Below are 18,657 nucleotides of genomic sequence, written 5' to 3' on the forward strand. Positions count from 1 at the left end.
AAATCATTCAGAATTGATCAGAAATCAGGGTGACAGGTGACTGTTTTCATTCCGAATCAATGAAATCGGGAGTCGTAACACATTGGACGAGTCAAACTAATGTAAACCACAGCTCATCCATGCCGTGTCGTGTCGTAATCTTACTATTCTTAAGTCGTGTCAGAACTCTTCAAACGACTCGGCTTGACCTCTTTGGTGAAGTCAACTCCGGTTGAAAGCTCGAACCCGAGATATCAAACTCGGACCTTAAACGTGTCGGAACACCTAGTCAGGAATTGGGATCCGAAGAAGATGGGAAGGTGATTAAAATGTACCGGATTGCGTAGTGCGCACGACTGCACAAGTTGACAAGTAACAATTTTATTTAATTATTTAATAAACTACGTAATTATCTGGAGACCGGGCTTATCCAACCGTCGATTTAGTAGAAACCATCAAAATCATAAACTAAAATATATTAAAAAAATAATATAAGTTTAGCGATTTTAAATAATTAATTTGTTTTCCCATTACTTTTATCGTGTATCGAGCGGTAGTATTGTTTGACTTCGATGATGAAGGTGAGAGTGCATGTGGAACTTCGTCCAACGCTCCTTTCCTTTCTTCTCTCTTTCTCTCTGGTTGAGAAATGTTCCTAAACCGCGTTACCGGAGAGAAGAAGATGAACCTCGATCTTCCATGGTGTTGTCGGAGATGTAGAGCTAGGGTTCTTCTTTTTTGATATGGAATTCTGTATATGAGTATGTTTTTGCCTCTACCATGGAAGTTTGCTTCTGGAACTGCTCTGAATTGTTGTTGTTGAGGTTCCGATTTACCTCTCAATTCTTGTTCGTTACATCCTAAAATTTTCAGAGCGTGCGTACCATGTTTACCGATCCTCAGAAATGCCTTGGTGGCAAAGCACCCTCTTTTCTCCTTCGTCTAAAGACACACAGCACAAATCATTAGGTGCTCCTCATCAAAAACGCAATAATGTGAGGGATATCAATTTTTTCAGGAATCGTAAAGGATCTAACGAGCAGCCGCGCCTTACTAGAGCGCGGAAGCTTCGTCATCTGAACGAAGAAGATGTTGGGATTGGGCCGTTAGCGTTAAGAAATCCTAGTCCCCTGTCTCACACGCCCAACAATCTTGACCACCCTGCATCGAGTTCTGCTGAAACTAGGCTTTCGTCAGTGGTGCCGCAGCCGTTGCCAATGCCTGCACTGTATGCGCTTCTTCAAAGGGATTATCATAAGGATTTAAAGGTAACCTCATCTGTTGTTACAGGGGACCGTCCTCTGCCATCTCCCAAGGAGGTGGCCAACAAAAGAGAGGGAGAGAACGGTGATCGAACGGGCAATTCGCTCGGAGATGGGACCGAAGAAGGGGTCCCTGGCCGCCATCCCGCTTCCAGGTAACTTCTTGTTCATCTTTCAGATACCTGTAAAACATTAATTTAAAAAAAATTAATTTTAATATTGAATGAGGATTTTTCTTCCCCGTTCTTTTATCAACATTTCTTCCCTGACACCTAGAACAATGATATAATTTGCACTTCTACTGCTCTTTTGGATGACAATTGAGAATTACTTTCCTGGCATAGCTTGATTGATCTATTTTGACATGTAACTGCATTCTTTTCGTTCTTGGATATCCAATTTAAGTTAAGGTTTCACTCCATTTAGCCGTACGTAACTCCAAACCTGTAGGCGTGAGCATGTCTTCTTTCTGGTACCATTGAAAACCCTCAGACAATGTGTGCATTAAAGAGGAAAGAAAAATGATTGGAGTAAAAACAATAGTAAGGATTGAACGACCAGTTTGAACTGAATATGGGGGCGTAAGGACAGCAAGTGCAGATGATATTAGGGCTGCAACTGGGTTACCTCCTACTCAAGCTTTCGCCAAACTAAATGTAGATGCTTCTTGGAAGGAAAAAATGAGGAAAGATGGACTCGGGTTTGCTGCTAGAATTTGGGAAGGGAGGCCACAACTTGCATGGACTATACCAATACACTTCTCTTCGGTCTTAGAAGGTGAGGCATTAGCACTTAGGGAAGGGCTGCTCTACTCCTTGGCGGATTGCATTGATTATGTGCATGCGGAGATTGACAATCAACAGCTAGTTAAGCTAGTAAGAAGCCATAGCAAAAGCTGCCCCTCCTTGGGGAAGCCAATTGATTGAGGACATTCTCACATTGGCTGGGAATTTTTTGGATTTTCAGATTTCTTATGTACTTAGGAAAGCTAATATAATAGCTGATATCCTAGCATGGAAGGCCCTTTCGGTTGAAAGCCCGAAAGATTGGTCATGTTCAAATGAGTGGTTGTTAGAGCTTTGCTCGGCCACATCCCTTGGTCGTAATGAATGAAAGACTTGGTTACCCAAAAAAAAAAAAAAAAAAAGGAAAAACCAGTTTGAATTGAGCAGTTCAACAGTAAATAAATGAGAGAAACCAAATCCACTCAAAGTGTATTAAGAGATAAAATATTTTACTTTATTGATTTCCAGGGACTTCAGTATCTATCTACATTGAGCATTGTGAAACAATAAGTTACCAACCATACAATTTTTCCTATATGTGTACGTTGAACAACCTAGGGTTGATACATGTATGGTTTGGGCCTTCACAGCATGGCTTCCCTTGTAATCAGCCAACTCTATGGATCTAATACATGGTTGCATGATTTCAGTGTGAAAATTCCCCACTACTTGGTTTTAGGTCCCTTGTTGAACCATGGTTCAATGGATCCAACTGTGTTCATTTTTATTTCAATCTAAGCTGAGGTTAATAAAGTATTTCTTATTTATCTTATTAATTTTTAGGCTTTTAAAGAGGCCTTCACAATTTAGAGGAGCTAGTTAAGTGTCCAAGTGGTGTTCTTAGTAGGATTGCTAAGTCTATTAGGTTTTCAAGTTCTATTTCTTCTAGGAGTTTATTTCCTATTTATTATGATTCGCAAAGCTGATTAGCCATATATTTATACCCCCTTTAAGGAAGAATATAATAACCAGTTCAGTCTATGCGATTTCCAGCTTTTACTTTGGAGTTTGTTTCCTTTGTGTATTGTTGATCTAGTGTTTAAAGTCCAGATTGAGGGCTGTTGGTGTTTAAAGTCAAATACCTAGGAAACTTGGTGGTTAAAGTTCACCGTGGCTCTTGGGGGTTTGGGTCCCAAGACTCTTGTTTTAGGTTGTGGATTGAGCCTGCCTTCTTCATTCTTCATTCTTAGCAGGCTGCTATCGTGGGCTTTCATGGAAGGGGAATTAGAGGAATAGGAAGAGGAAGAAAGGGGAAGTAGAGACACTGGAAAAAAAAACAGAGCAGAAAAAGTGGTGGAGAACATAAGAGAAGGCAGAAAAGAAAAGAAGAGTAGAGCAGAGAACATAGAGAGATAGTGAAGCAGAAGCAGAAGAGAAGATTGAGAGACAGAATAGGAACTCAGAAAATTAAAAAGAAGAGAAAAAGACAGAAGAAGAAGAATAGAGTAAAGGAAAGAAGGATACCTGAACATCCCTCCATTGAAATAAGCAGCTTCCCTTTAGTAGGAGAAAAAAACCCAGTCCCAACAGTACACCTATACCCATGATTCTTTCTTTCCTTTCCATAATTTGTTTACCTATTTCTTTTTCCAAACTGCCCCACCCTTCTATTTTGTTCCCTTTTATTCTTTGTTCGAATTATTTCAACTTTACACCTCTTTTTTGTTTTCAAACTCCACATGACTAGTCTGCCCTTCATTAATTGAGTTTCAGTAATTTACAATTCTGCCATTACTAATGGAACTACACTTATTTACAATTTTCCCATTACTAATAGAGTTACACTTATTTAGTATTCTGCTGTTACTTAAACACTTCCATTGATATACAAATTCTGTCACCCACCTATAGAGTTTCCTTCTATTTACCGTATTTCCATTATCCTTGTAGCTATATTTGTTTATCTTAGCATGGTATCCAACAATCAAGTCCTCCAACAGTTAATTCTTCTAAGACTGATATAGATGCTAAAATTGATACTCTTAGTGCCACTGTCAGCTCTATAAAGATGATGATGGAATCTACACAGCTGTCTATTGATCAATTGAAAGTTCCAGATAAAGGAACACACCCCATGGTACTTGGGAGTTCTTCCAACCCTTCCACTAGCAACCCCCCCCCTCTCTTATGGAGCTGACCGTTGTGATGACTGTGGAACTGATAGAGCAGCAAGGTTGGATAGAAAAAGGATCTGGGTGATAAGTGATTGAATATATGATATTGTTGACGTGGGAATTCGGGATTCATGGGAATATATTTAGATATTTAGGGTTAGTGGGATACTCAATTTTTTAAACCAATTTTAATTAAATTAAACTACGGGTTCCCCCTTTCTACTATGCAATTTTCTTTCCCCCTTCTGTTTCCTATTCACCTACCAATTTCATTGGTAATTCCACCATGGTTGACACCTTCTCAGGTCTGCATTAACTGCTTTCAGGGGAGAACATCCTCTCCTTCCCAATCAGCCTTCTTCCCTAGTTCCCTAAACCTCTCTTCCATTGCTGTTTTCTGAACCAACAACGGTAAGGAAAAAGGACATTTGTAGCCAGTGTTGTCAAAGCGTCTGCCTAGGCGGTTTTTCAACCGCCTTGTTTTGAACCGCTTAATTGACGCGCTGTTTTTTTCCCCACCTTGTGCACCTTATTGCTGCCTAGACACTGAAGCAACCATTTCTTTGACATTTTGTACATAATATTGTTTTCTTAAACTTTTTTTTTTAAATCAAAATTTATTCTACAAAACCGTATATAAATTTAATAGTTTAGTCATTTCGAAATCGAGACCCAAATTGCAAAGAAACTCCGAGGCCCAAAGTGACTAGGACCTCCGTGCCTGTCAACAACAAAATGTGAAGCATGAGCCATACTCAACATCGAAAATCAATGAATCATTAAATAGATAATGACTTTGAAATCAGAATAATGAGATCTATTAATTTATCGTGTTGGCTCTATGATGCTTGATGAGATGAACTTATGTTTGTGTTCTTTTTTTGGATAGTTTCTCATAATTATGAATCTTGAATGCTTTTTTTTTGGATGAATGTGATTATTGAATGTTTGTTTAGCTTATTATAGAAAGTAGTTGTATTAAAAAGTAGTTTAAAAGAAGAAGTATTGAAAAATTTTGACCCAACTGCTTTGGTCGCCTTATTGCCACCTAGGCACCCCTTTGTCGCCTAATCATCTAGGCGGAGCCCCAATCGCTTTGGTCACCTTGCCGCCTTGACAATCTTGTCTGTAGCAACAAAAATCAAACCCTAGCCCCATCCTATTTACCCTGAGGTGTAATCAATTCTTCATAGAGTTGAACCAGTGAAGAACCAAATAATAAAATAAAATAAAATAAGAAAAAAAGAGCATAGAGATTTGAAGGAGAACTAGAAGCAGAGAAGGGAGGGAAAGAAATAACAGAAAATAGGTAGAGATTGAGAGACTATAAACTCCCAAATGAGCCAGGGGAAAAGAAGAGGAGGAGAGATCAGAGAAGAAAAGTACAGATGAGATTCAGTCTAGGAAAAGGAAAGAAACAAAAAAGAGATATAGTCCAGGAAAACTGGAAAAGAGAAGAAGCAGACCTGGTAGCATCGCATCTCAGTTTTTCGCTTTTCTCCTAATCGAACTCCATATCTGCATCTGATTCTATTTTGAAGTAGGCGACTTTTGCAGTCCCAAGTCCTTTCCTCCCTCTTTTCCTCTGATTTGTGAAAACGTTAACCCAACCCCCCCCCCCCCCCCACATCCCACATCTTCTGTGTTGTTTCTCTTTTCTTTCTTGTTTCATTTCCTAGATTAACCCATCTTTTAAAGCCTAATCTGATTTCCAGAAAAAAAAATTTGGGGTCCTATTATTTGCAAGTTTTCCCTCTCCCTTTCATATGTTGACACCTTATTCTGTTTTATTTGATACTCAATATTGCTTTTTTGCCATTCCCTATAGTTTTCTATTTATTTACGAATCCTGCCATTCACTAATAGAGTTTGATTTGATCACAGTTTTGCCATTCCTTTATAGACTTCTACTTATCATATACCTGCCACATGGAAATTGATATAGACAATTTATTCCTTTTGATTTGTGATGGGTACTGTAAAATGCAAGCCAAACTTCGGGTTGAGAGATTTTAGTGGGGTTTTGAGGAAATGGATCAAGTAGTTTATTGCTACTATAGTTGTGGTGATGTTAATTCAACAGCTTAGAGTGACTACTAGAATTAGGTAGTCAGGGCCTTGGAAAGCATTAGAACCTTGACTAGAATAAGAGTTACCAAATTATCATCATTCCTTTAGAACACCCTATTGACATATCACAGTGATATTACTTTTTATGACTTGCTACTGCTGCTAGTTGTTATTCTTTGTTTTCCCCCAACCAAAATGAATTGACTAATCCATCTTTATACATTTTCTTATTGAAGCAGGTCTACATACAAGATAATTGACAGAAGTGCTGAGCATGTTGATACAGTTTCAACCAGATCTCCAACTGATCATGGTAGGACACCGCTTTACGATTCAAATGGTATTGACAATGTTCGAAACGATTATATGTGGAATGCTCCTGTCAACAGTGCTCCAACCAGTGGGTTCACTAGTCCTCAACAGAGCCCCCGAAGATATAGTACTGGTGATTTTTTCCCTTCTCCATTCGTTGGTTCTCAAGGCTTTCAGGTTTGGTCTGCTCCAGAGATACCACCCTTAGATATGCTTGGGGGGTTGTCTCCAAGAACATCACCAGAGAAATTTATACCGAGTCCTGATTGCTCTCCACTTTATAGTCCAACAATTGTGAGTCCTCGAATAAAGCCTAGAAGTCCAAGTGGACCTGCATCACCATTGCATCATAGGCAGTCTGCAGAGAGTTCTTCTGCATGGCATGAAAGCAATAGTCATGTCAGTGTTCATCCATTACCCCTTCCTCCAGGTGCGACAACAACTTCGCCGCCCCCACTTGTGCATCAACCTACACCTAAATCAGAGTCATCGCCAATCACAAGTCAATGGCAGAAGGGAAAGCTTATTGGACGTGGTACATTTGGAAGCGTTTATGTGGCCACCAACCTGTAAGCTGGTCCATTTGTTGTTATGTTTGGTTTTTCTCCCCCTGCTTTTAACGCTAATGCATTCTGTCATAAAACAGAGAAACTGGAGCTCTTTGTGCCATGAAGGAAGTTGATCTCATCCCAGATGATCCAAAATCTTTAGAATGCATAAAGCAACTGGAGCAGGTTAGTTCTCCATAAAGCAATTCTCTTCTCTCTTTCATGTAAATTATTTAGTTATCTGAAAAAAAGGCTTCTAATGAAAAAACAAGAGCTAACATCATGACATAAATGTTTGTGAAATCTGTGGAGGACGTACTTTGGGGCTGGGTCTTGAACTGTTAACTTTTTTTCCTTTTTTTCTTTTTTATTTTCTTTGGGGGTGTGGGGGGTGCGATAAGGCCATTAATGATCAATGTTAAGAAGACTCATAATTGAGTATGCTAGGCTCTCTTTGACTACCATTCTAGTCAATCAGAGAGTGGGGGTTTTTTTTTTCTCTCTAATTTATTGGTCATGCTTTTGGAGGAGGAAAATTGTTATTAGAAATGCATGCTCTAGTATTGATACTGCATTGTTCCGTGACGATATTGTAAATACCATTATGTGTTTGATACCTTTGTTCTGTCTTTAGTATTTCCAACACAAACATATTTTAGGTTGTTTGTGATTAAATGCTGTTAATTGAGCTCACTCTTCTTTTTTTGATCAGTAATTTTTAGTACAATTATTTGTTGGTGTTAGACAATTCCCAAAATGAGCTTTTCTCCTGAACCTTCTAATTTGAATTCTATTATTTTTTTCCTCAGTATTATAAACAAGGCTGAGAAAGCTAGCTCTCTTTTGGTCACCTGGAATTGGATGTATGAATGAAATTTAAAGTATGGGTAGACAGAAAATTGATAAAATTGCTGGGCCTCCGGCCTTGTATACGACCATTAAGGTCTTAAAAATTTTGATATGCTGGGTGCATAAACTCCTTTGGTAGAAAGTCTCTCTCCTTTTGGGGATGTTGAGGGTTCTTAGTAGTGATGTATTTTACAGAAGCCGTCAACGTTGAGTTGGTCCAGGGGGTTGGAGGTTATAAATTTTGTGTATTAATCAAGTTGTCAATGAAAATTATAATGTTGGGGATTCCTTACTTGTCTACTGGTTGCACCTTTTCCTGCCCCCACCGTAGTTACCATCTTCAGGCTAAGTAGGTGGCTTTTCACTTCCTTGGTTGACAATTGACCACATATTTTTCTTACAAAGGCATCATACTTGGTATATAAGCAGCATTGCTCTTCCTTACACCAAAAGATTCCTCTGTGATTTAATGTTTCTTTTTTGTGACTGATTTGTTTCTAATAGTTTATTCAAACTTACTTTGTAAGTTCTATTTTTGTGCTTCATTTTGTTAATTGATCTTCTTTCATGTGCAATATGTCGTATGGAGTATATCTGTTTTAATCAATTGTTTGAAATGGTCTCAATGATTGCATGGTTGGAAAGGTTAATGTCATGTGCGAGTATATGGGAATTTTTGTTTTTGGCGTAAGAAAAGTATGTTATTCCATGGATGCTATAAAATCTTAACGTACAGTAGTGATGGGACTGTTGATTGTGTTATGTCCTTGATAATTGGCACTGTAGAAAGTAGGGTAGAATACGGTGATCCAGAGCAGGATAATATTAGGTTTGCGGGAGGGATCCTAATGGGAGAAATTAAAGAAAGAGGCCCAAGGTGATGCAGATTCATCGCCAAATTGGGAATAAGTCTAGGGTTGCGTTTATACATGTTGGGCCTTTAAATTCATGGGGGTTTTATGTATTGGCGACTTTTATGGCCAAAACTATGGGTAATTAGTTTGTATACGAAATTAGGCACTTTTATATATTTGGTTGTTGGAGCCAATGTTTTAAGTTAGTTTGGAATATTCTCTTTTAAGTTGTAATTGGATCTACTTTGACTCTAGTTCAATGTCCTAGTCAGTTTAGGTCAGCCAATTTGTTAAGGATTGGGTTAAGCCTTCCTTTATAGTATAGGAGTCCTTTTTTTATTTTTCCTCCCTCCTTTTGAGTCTTTGTATAATCTTGTAAAAGGGGCAAGTATCAAGAATGAATTTTGAGTTTTGTTTATTAATTATTACTACTGGTAAGATACAGTGGTGCAGCATGGTTGTGTGATTTTCTTCCCCCCCCCCCCCCAGTCTTTGTATGACCTTGTAAAAGGGGCAAGTATCGAGAATGAATTTTGAGTTTTGTTTATTACTACTGGTAAGATACAATGGCGTAGCATGGTTGCGTGATTATCTTCTCCCCCCCCCCCTGGTTGTGTGATTCTTTTTTCCTTCTTGCACTGGAAAGTCTGTAAGGAATAACCGATCTCAGGTAAATTTTCCTCATTGTAGAACTGCACTAAAATATTTCAATAAGATAGTATAGGTTATACCTCATGTTGTTTTTTTTGTTCTAAGAAGTCTTTTAAGATTTCTCATTTTTATTAACATTTATCAAGTTGGCTTAACAAGAATGTTATATCTTGGAATGTTGCATTTTTTTGTTGTGGCATAAACATGTCATATCTTGGAAAGCCTACTAGGATTATCATGTATGGTTCATTAACTATTTATTTAAGGATGTCTGCTCCAAGCTCCCTTTGATCCCCCACTGACCTCTTCCTGACTCCCCAAGGAACAGACATGTTGTTGTTACCTGGTGGGGTTTAGATATGTCTCTGCTCTCCCAGAGCTGATGTAGCCCCCCCCCCCCCTTTTTGGATAATATATTTTGTTTTCGTTCAAAAGGAACTATTTATTTATCTAGCTCAGAATCATGGTGTGACAGTTTGAATTTTTACAAATCACTGTTGATTATGCTATTAAATTTTCATTTCTAATGAAAATGAGTTCTGATTGTAACTTTTTCCATCTTTTTTGTTGCAGGAAATTAAAGTTCTTAGCCAATTAAAGCATCGAAATATTGTGCAATATTATGGTAGTGAAATTGTAAGTATTCCCTGTTTATTTTTTGGTGAATGACAAATTCATTACCAACCCAAAGCCCCAGAGGGAGGAGAAAAAGGGTTAGGGGTACATGGGAAAGCATTTTTTTTTTTTTGGTGGGTGGGGGGGGGGGGGGGATTGAGGGGGAAAGAACTAAAAAAGCCAGCCTAAAAGGCCTGGCCAGGAAACTGCAAGATAGAACTATCTAGGCCCCAGGAGGCAACAATTTGTTCATGGCAAATTGTGTTGAGTGCCTTGGGAGAGCATATGAAGTCTATAGTTTAATTCAAAGTAGATGGCTTTACTTTTAGGAATTGGAGTTGGAGGTCCATCTTCAAAGACTTCATTATTCCCTATTTTCATCCTATGGTTGTATGAGTGTATGAGTATATTTGTTTGTGAATGCTTATCATTTGTTTGTAAAGTCAATTAATATGGTGACCGCATACTCTTTTTGAAGGTTGACGATCGGTTCTATATATTTCTGGAGTATGTTCATCCGGGATCCATTAATAAATATATTCGTGAACATTGTGGAGCTATTACAGAATCTATTGTCCGTAACTTCACGCGTCATATTCTTCAGGGGTTGGCTTACTTGCATAGCACAAAGACGATCCACAGGTAATACGGCCTATCGTTCAGCCATATTATGAAACAATGCTGCACCCAAATTTATTTAGACAATTAGCACGATGCAATACAACACGTTAAACTTTTCGTTTTTACCAAGTGAGCTTTGAAGAAGAGACCCCCCCCCTTCTTTCTTTTCTTTTCTTTTGATCGAATAAACTACTTCACTAGGATAAATTAGTTTACAAAGAAAGCTCAGATACTGCAGCATGACTAGCCAAACTAGCAACATACATCATAGTTTTAGAGCATTTTTGAAAACAAAAGAAGCATAGCTAAGAAAGGGAAAAAGGTGGTATGGCCATTTAAGTTTAGGTTCTGGCAGCAGTTTTTCCTATTAGACACAATAGAGAGCCCATGGCCTTCAAAAGGTTTATTTACGGATGAAAGATAAGTCACAGCAGCATAAAGCTGATGCATCACATGAGCTTGTATGAGAAGATGTTTCATTTTTCCAATAAATGTAGAAAATTTATTGAAGTATTTCTTTTTGAAAAAAATCCTTTCCTGTGCTATTTCTTTGCAGAAAAAAATTAGATTATTCATAATAAGGTTGCCAAAGTTTTGTGGTTGTTACTTTTTTGTGATTCAATTACTTTATGCTGTTCTCTATTTGGAGTTTGGACATCAAATTAGTAGTTCCAAATTGATGATCGTATCACAGGGACATCAAAGGGGCCAATCTGCTTGTTGATGCGTTTGGTGTTGTCAAGCTTGCTGACTTTGGAATGGCAAAGCATGTGAGTTTTAAATTTTACAGATATGGTGATTGATATATTTCATCCTTTTTTCTTGGTATATGAAGTATTGGTTCCTTCTTGTTAATTTCTATGATCCACACTATAAGCATTCGTGAAATATTATGTTTTCTAGATGCTGACTTATGCCTTTTACCAGTATTTGTTATACCCTGCTGACACATGGAAGAAAAAAAGTTGTGGAGGTTTGCAATGACAATATCTGGTGAATTGTATGTTATGGATGCTGTTGCCTGCCATCATACATTTTACCACTGTCGGCAACAAAGAAATGTGAATGGACGCCCATTCTTTTTCCTTAAGAGTCCATTTCCATAAGTGATCTTAACAAGGGATATGATAATGTAAAGCTCACAGAGAAGCTAGCCCCAGATGTGATCTTTTGGAACTAGGGTTCAGCTGTGGAGAGTTGAGTAATTATGCAATCCCAGACTTCAATCAGCTTCAAACCTCAATTGGACTACTTAGTTAAATGCTGGTTTGGTCTTCAGGTACTGAGCCCAATTGATGAATGATTGAGGAGATCCAAGGCTTTAATAGTTCAGAAAGATTACCTCAGTAATCCCTTGGCATGGATCTGCTAAAAGATTGGGGGCATTAAATGAACCAGTCTGCCCACTTGTGAATGTGAATGGATGCCTGAGGTCAAGGTATTGAAACAGCCTCTCAGCAAAAAATTGCTGGGGTAAGGCTGCATAGGAAAACTGCCCCCCCCCCCCGGCGGAACTCTGCTTGTGCAGAAGCCTTCATCTCCAGGTTTGCCCTTTTTCAGCTCAGTTGAATATGATCAGACTGATAGGTTGGGGTAAAAACTAATTTGACTAGCAATAGTGGTGGAGTACCAGTTACTAGAAGAGGGAAACTAGGAGAAATAGAAGTTGCTGGTGGTAAATAAAGAGAAGAAGTCACATAAGGAAGAAGAGGAAAAAAAATTTTTCTTTTTTTCTTTCTTCTTTATTTTATTATTATTTTTTTTTTTTGGGGGGGGGGGGGGGGGGGGGTGGGGTGGGGGTATGGAGAACAAGAGTGTATACTACAGCCACACAAGCTCTCAGAGCAAAACATTCAGTTCGTTCTTTGTAATGTACTTCAATTTTTGGATAAATCTATTTATGAACGTGAAGAAACAAAGAAATCTGAATTGTTTTCTAAAACTTGAAGACTAATGAAGACTAACTCAAATTGGAAATCTCCATGTGTTTTGTAACTACTTTAAAATAAAAGATAGATATCTTAAAAAATCCAGATTGGTAGTCTAAGTTTCATACTGGATGTGAGTAGTCAAACTCGACCCTTTTCATCTCCAGTAGGAAACACCACTGGGTTTAGTTCAGTCCATGGTAGTGTATCTGCATCAAATAGTTTCTTAACTCAGTCAAACAGATTTGACCAATTTGAACCTTTTGGTCCCAGCATGTCCACCTTCTGTGCAAACTCGTATGAATCTTGTCTTTAAGATTCTAGAATACAAAATTTCTATTCCCAGAATGTATAGAGCCTCCACAAGAGTCCATGGCTAATAATCTGTTGCCTACTTTTAAGAATGATACACTACAAAAAAATGTTGTTGCACTGGTCATTGGTCTACCATAATGATAGCTTTGCACTAATGTTTAGGTGATCATTCCCTTTTTCAAAATTCAATTACTGTTAACTTTGACATTGTTTGTTTTGTGAAAGCAAGGGTAGGGCTGTGTACATTATGACCCTCCCCATTCCCCAAGCCCCGTAGTGACAGCAGCCTCATGCATTAGGTCTGCCCTTTAATCTTGTGGCCACTATTTGGCATTGCAGCATTTACATCACAGTGGATACTGAATGTCTGATTGTAAATCAGATAGGAGTATCCTGAGTTAAGATAAGTAATCCCTACATAAAATTAGCGCCATTATGCTGTTGTTTCTAAACTGGTTTTGTCCCGGTGAAAGTTATCATCTTAAGTCTTAAAAATTTTGTTTTTGTCATTTCTCAGCTTAGTGGACAAGTTGCTGATCTTTCTTTGAAGGGAAGTCCATACTGGATGGCACCTGAGGTATTTCTTGTTGGGATTACTTATTGAAGGCTCAGATGGAGCGCTTCCATGCATGACACAAATTTCTTTCCAACAGGTCATGCTGGCTGTGATGCAGAAGGATCTTAACTGTGAACTGGCTCTTGCAGTTGACATCTGGAGTTTGGGCTGTACAATTATTGAGATGCTGACTGGGAAACCTCCATGGAGTGAGTTTGAAGGGGTAAGCATTTCCTGTTGTTCAGTAATATGCTTTGTCGATCATCTTTACATGTTGTCTTCATCTAGAACCAGGATCCATGAACTTGCTCTTACCAATCTTGGATTTGCTGGAAAGCTGGTTTCGTGCTCTACTTAGTATGAAAAATTTCATGAAAGATAAAATCATTTGACCATTCAAACCTCTTAGAGAAGAACATTTTTATATAGAGAGAACACTTTACTTAGTACTTATAGTATAAACCAAATGTGAGACAGTCTCTTTGGAAACAGTGGTGAGGATGCATACATTTTTTACTGCGAGCCCACTTAAGTGGAGGTGAAACTATGTGTTGGATTCTATTAGGAGTCTAATAAGAATTTGTATAGGAGTTAAATTAGAGTTTGTATTCATGTAAAATTATATTCCTTGTAATAGTCTACTTTCCACTTAATTATAAATAGAGGGCTTGAGATCATGGATCAATAAACCATTCTACCATCATTGTCTTTCACAACATGGCGTCAGAGCCTAAGATCGATTAGGGAAGAGAGAAAAAGAGAGAGAGAGAGAGAGAGAAGAAAAGCAAAAATCTATCGCATTGCTGTTCTTCAAACCCATCGTTTTTTTTTGGCAGTCTTCAAACCTATCGCAAACCCATTGCTGCTCTTCAAACCCATCGCTGGCAGTTCCAACTTTTTACTGCCAGTTCTTCAATTCCGCTGCACTACTGTGAGTTCAATTAGAAAAGAAGAAGAGCAAACCTGGTTTCGATCGATCTCTGCACCATCGAACCATCAAGGAAAGAGGAAGAGCAGAAGAACACCACCATCTCCATTGCAGTCGTCCCGATCGATTTCTGCACCATCGAACCATCAAGAAAAGAAGAAGAGCAGAAGAACACCACCATCTCCATCGCAGTCCTGGTTTCGATCGATTTCTGCACAGTCAAACCATCGGCTCCGCCTTTAGCCTCTACCATCGCCTCGCCATCGAACCAGGTTATCCCCCTTCTTAAGCTGCCCTTCTAAAACCCATTAAGCTGGCCCTTCCAAAACCCATTAAGCCTGGACCAAACCAGACCATATTTTTGAACCATATTTTGTTCCCATAATTAAGCCCACCTGAACCAATCCTATTTTATTTTATATATATATATATATATATATATATATGATGTTTCAAGGGTTCATATTTTTCAGAGTTTAATTGTTTTAGTAGAGAGAGAGAGAGAGAGAGAGGGGGGGGGGGGGGGGGGGGAAAAAGAAGAAGAAAGAAAGAAAGAAAGAAAGAAGAAGAAGAAGAAGAAAGAGAAGATCTGTTTGAGTTGTTTGGCTATTACATTTTGCGACATTTCTGTTACTTTTAAAGGGTGAAGACTGAAGAACTGCAGATAATTTTGTCAACATGATAACTTTTGACGATACTCCTGCTTCCACTCGCTCCGAACATTACCCCACTCTTCATTCTCTTTCCGTGAGATTTGATGGAACAAATTATTTGATCTGGTCTCGCTCTGCTTACCTGACTATTGCTGGAAGAGGACTAGTTGGATACATTACGGGCACCACTATCAAACCCACTACCGTAGGTGTTTTACAGGATTTATGTCATTCCTTTTGAATTCCATGCATCCAAATATTGCCTGGGATTACCTATTACTTCATACTGCAGCCCAAATCTGGAAGGCTACTACTGAAACCTATGGACAGTTGGGGAATGATGCACAGGTTTATGAGTTACGAAAGAAGCTTCATGAGACTACCCAAAAGGAATTGACTGTGGCCCACTATTATGCTAAGTTGTGCTCTCTTTGGCAGGAGTTGGATCATTATGGGGATTATCACCCCACTAACCCAGATGATGTGACTTCTTATAAGAAGCACATTGATAAGATTCGGGTATGTGACTTCTTAGCAGGTTTGAATGTGGAGTACGATCAGATCAGAGTGCAAGTGTTAAGTCATTCTCCCTTTCCTACACTAGAACAGTCTTATGCTCTTGTTCAGGGTGAGGAAAGTCGTCGATTAGCCATGCTTCATACTCCTATTATGGAGAAATCAGCCTTACAATCTGTTCACACTAAATCTGATATGGCTAAGGAGATTGTCAAGTGTGAGCACTGTCACGAACCATATTATACCAAGGCAAATTGTTGGAAACTGCATGGGAAGCCTACTGATTTTGAGCAAAAACGAGCACAAAGAAAGGGAAAACCAAAGGCTAATCTCTCTGAGACAGTTTCCACCACACCCTCTGCAAACGTTGGTTTTTCACAAAAGGAGTTCACTACTTTGCGACGTATTATGCAGTCTTCTATTGCCAGTCAGGCTTCGAACACTGCTTCCTTTACTACCCATACCAACTCCTACCTTGCTACTTGTGTAAAACTTTTACAGGCTTTCAAGCTTCTTCGGTTTCTACTCCTTGGATCATTGATACAGGAGCCACAGATCATATGACAGGTTTATCCACCTCTTTCTTTCAATATTCTCCAACTTTTGGAAAGGATAAAGTTCACATTGCTGATGGCTCCTATTCTTCCATTGCTGGAAAAGGGACCATTCAGCATTCTCCATCACTTTCTTTGTCTAAAGTTTTACATGTTCCCTCTTTCTCTACTAACTTGCTCTCTATCAGTAGTCTTACACATGACTTGAATTGTAAAGTGACATTTTTCCCATCTTACTGTGTCTTCCAGGATCTGGTCACGGGGAAGGAGATTGGACGTGGTAAACTAGACAATGGACTTTATTTGCTCGAGCCGATTGGAGGATCTACTTCTGCTTTGACTATATCTTCTAATCCGGTCCATTCGGTGATATCAGACCTTCATCAGTGGCACCATAGGCTAGGTCATCCTCCTCTAGGAACTCTTAAGAAAATATTTCCTGATTTGGTTTCTTCTTGTAATGAGGATAATTTTTTTGTGAAGCCTGTATTTTTGCGAAGCAGACTCATTCTACCTATTTACCTTCTCTTCATAATAGAAAACCTGTTCCTTTTATTCTAATTCATACTGATGTGTGGGGTCCCTGTCGATGTGTGCCTATTACTGGCCATAGGTACTTTGTTACTTTTATTGCTTGTCACTCTCGTTCTACATGAATTTATCTTTTAAAACAAAAAAGATGAGGTTTTCCAATGTTTTCGTGATTTTCATAATATGATTAAAACTCAGTTCAATGCCACTATGAAGATCCTTCGCAGTGACGATGGCACATAGTATATTGATGGTGAATTTCAAAGATATCTCTCTGACTTTGGCATAATACATCAAACCAGTTGCGTTGATACGGCTGCCCAAAATGGGGTTGCCAAAAGGAAGAATTAACGGGCGGATTCACCAGAGTCAGCTTTTGCTTATGCAATAATGGGCATCTCTTGAGGGAAGGCCCCCCCCTTTTGGTGGTGTGGGAGGCTCCTCCCCCAGGGGGGGGGGGCGCCCCCCCCCCCCCCCCCCCCCTACAAAGGCCCCCCGGGCAGGTGGTTTTTTTTGGCCCCCCCGGGTCCCTCCCTGCCGCCCCCCCCCCCCCTCCCCCCCCCCCTTGTGGGTGGGTGGGGGCGGCGCCCCCCCCCCCCCCCCCCCCCCCCCCCCCCCCCCCCCTCCCCCCCCCCCCCTTTTCTTCCCGCTCCCCCCCACCACAACAAATACCCTCTTCTCCTCCCTCCCCCCCACTGCCCCCTAACAAGGTGGAATAACTCAAGAAGAAAAACGAGACTTTGAATAAAAGTTGAATAAGAAACAATATAATCTACCAGCAGAGGTGATTCCTACGGCTACCCAAGAGCAATGGCTCTCACATAAACTTCTCTCATATCCTTTCACTCATCCTCCCCCTATTTATAGCAATTACATTCCTATCGAATTAATTAACAAAATCAGCCTACTTGAGTAGGACTCTTCAAAAGAAACCTAACCGTAATGTAACCTAACCTAGATGTATTATGACTCTTGACTCTCTAAATCTAATTCTAATAACCTTAACGGAAGGACTCTTCATGCTTCAAATTTGCCACGCCGAATGCACTAGGACTCGCTGAAACGACAGGACTCTCTTCACTCTTCAAACCGTCAATCGTTTCCTTGGGAGTGCTTTCCTTGTCGAATATAGACTCTTGATATCGGGGCTTATCAATACTCCCCTCCAAAAGTTTCACCTTGTCCTCAAGGTGAAAATCTGGAAAGTGGGACCGTATTTCAGCATAAGATTCCCAAGTATTTTCACAAGGCGGCAGTCCTTTCCATTGAATCAAAACCTCCAAGAACCCTCGAGTAGAGAAACGAATGTTGAGCAAGGCTCGGGGGAGCCGCAACTCGCCATTTCCCGCAAACAAGTTGGAAGCGGCTGCGGCTAATGGCTGCCCGGCCGCTCAACCGTGGAAACGTGAAACACCGGGTGGATCCGTGAATCATCGGAAACGAGACGATAGGCGACGGTCCCACCGGCTCAATGATCCGGTACGGCCCATAGTAGCGATGGCGAGTTTCTCATTGGGCCGTTGGCGAGTTTCGGAAGCGATAAGGTTGTAGCTTAAGAAAAACTTCATCCCCCACTTGATAATGCACTTCCCTACGCTTTGAATCCGTGGAATTGCACATCCTATCTTGGGCCACCCGCAGATTTGTTTTGAGATCCTCCAACACCCGATTGCGCTTTCGGAGGAACACATCAACCTCATCCACTTTAGATCGACCATCCTCCCAACACGGGAAGAGAGGGGGGTCTCGCCCATACACAACCCGAAAGGGAGTCATTTTTGTGGCTGAATGAAACGTCGTATTGAATCAATATTCGGCCCACGGTAACCAATTAATCCAGCTTTCGGTTGGCGAGCGCAAAACATCGTAGGTAAATTTCAAGGCTGCGATTTACCACCTCTGTTTGACCATCCGTTTGAGGATGGTAGGCACGCTGAACTTGAGGTTGGTACCCGCTAATTTAAAAGCTCCATCCAAAAATTACTAAGGAAGACACGATCTCGATCGGAGACGATG

The 18,657-nt window shown here is 39.9% G+C and overlaps 1 protein-coding gene across 2 annotated transcripts in view; it reads left to right on the plus strand.

Annotated features, from left to right (window-relative positions):
- The first annotated feature begins 546 nt into the window (after positions 1-546).
- MAPKKK5 (mitogen-activated protein kinase kinase kinase 5) overlaps positions 547-18,657 on the plus strand; it is a 29,015-nt gene continuing 10,904 nt past the window's right edge. Inside the window, exons 1-8 of one of the 2 annotated variants that reach the window (XM_089156235.1) lie at positions 547-1,396; positions 6,447-7,091; positions 7,169-7,256; positions 9,998-10,060; positions 10,518-10,681; positions 11,355-11,430; positions 13,421-13,480; positions 13,557-13,682. In XM_089156235.1, coding sequence (XP_089012361.1) covers positions 885-1,396; positions 6,447-7,091; positions 7,169-7,256; positions 9,998-10,060; positions 10,518-10,681; positions 11,355-11,430; positions 13,421-13,480; positions 13,557-13,682 — 1,734 coding nt within the window. In that variant the 5' untranslated portion in view covers positions 547-884. The remainder of the gene's footprint in view (positions 1,397-6,446; positions 7,092-7,168; positions 7,257-9,997; positions 10,061-10,517; positions 10,682-11,354; positions 11,431-13,420; positions 13,481-13,556; positions 13,683-18,657) is intronic. The other variant, XM_089156236.1, reaches the window with a different exon arrangement.

The sequence above is a fragment of the Hakea prostrata genome, chromosome 5 (genome assembly GCF_041222555.1).
Source record: "Hakea prostrata isolate BN-2017 chromosome 5, UWA_Hpros_2, whole genome shotgun sequence".
In the NCBI taxonomy this organism is placed as follows: Eukaryota; Viridiplantae; Streptophyta; class Magnoliopsida; order Proteales; family Proteaceae; genus Hakea; species Hakea prostrata.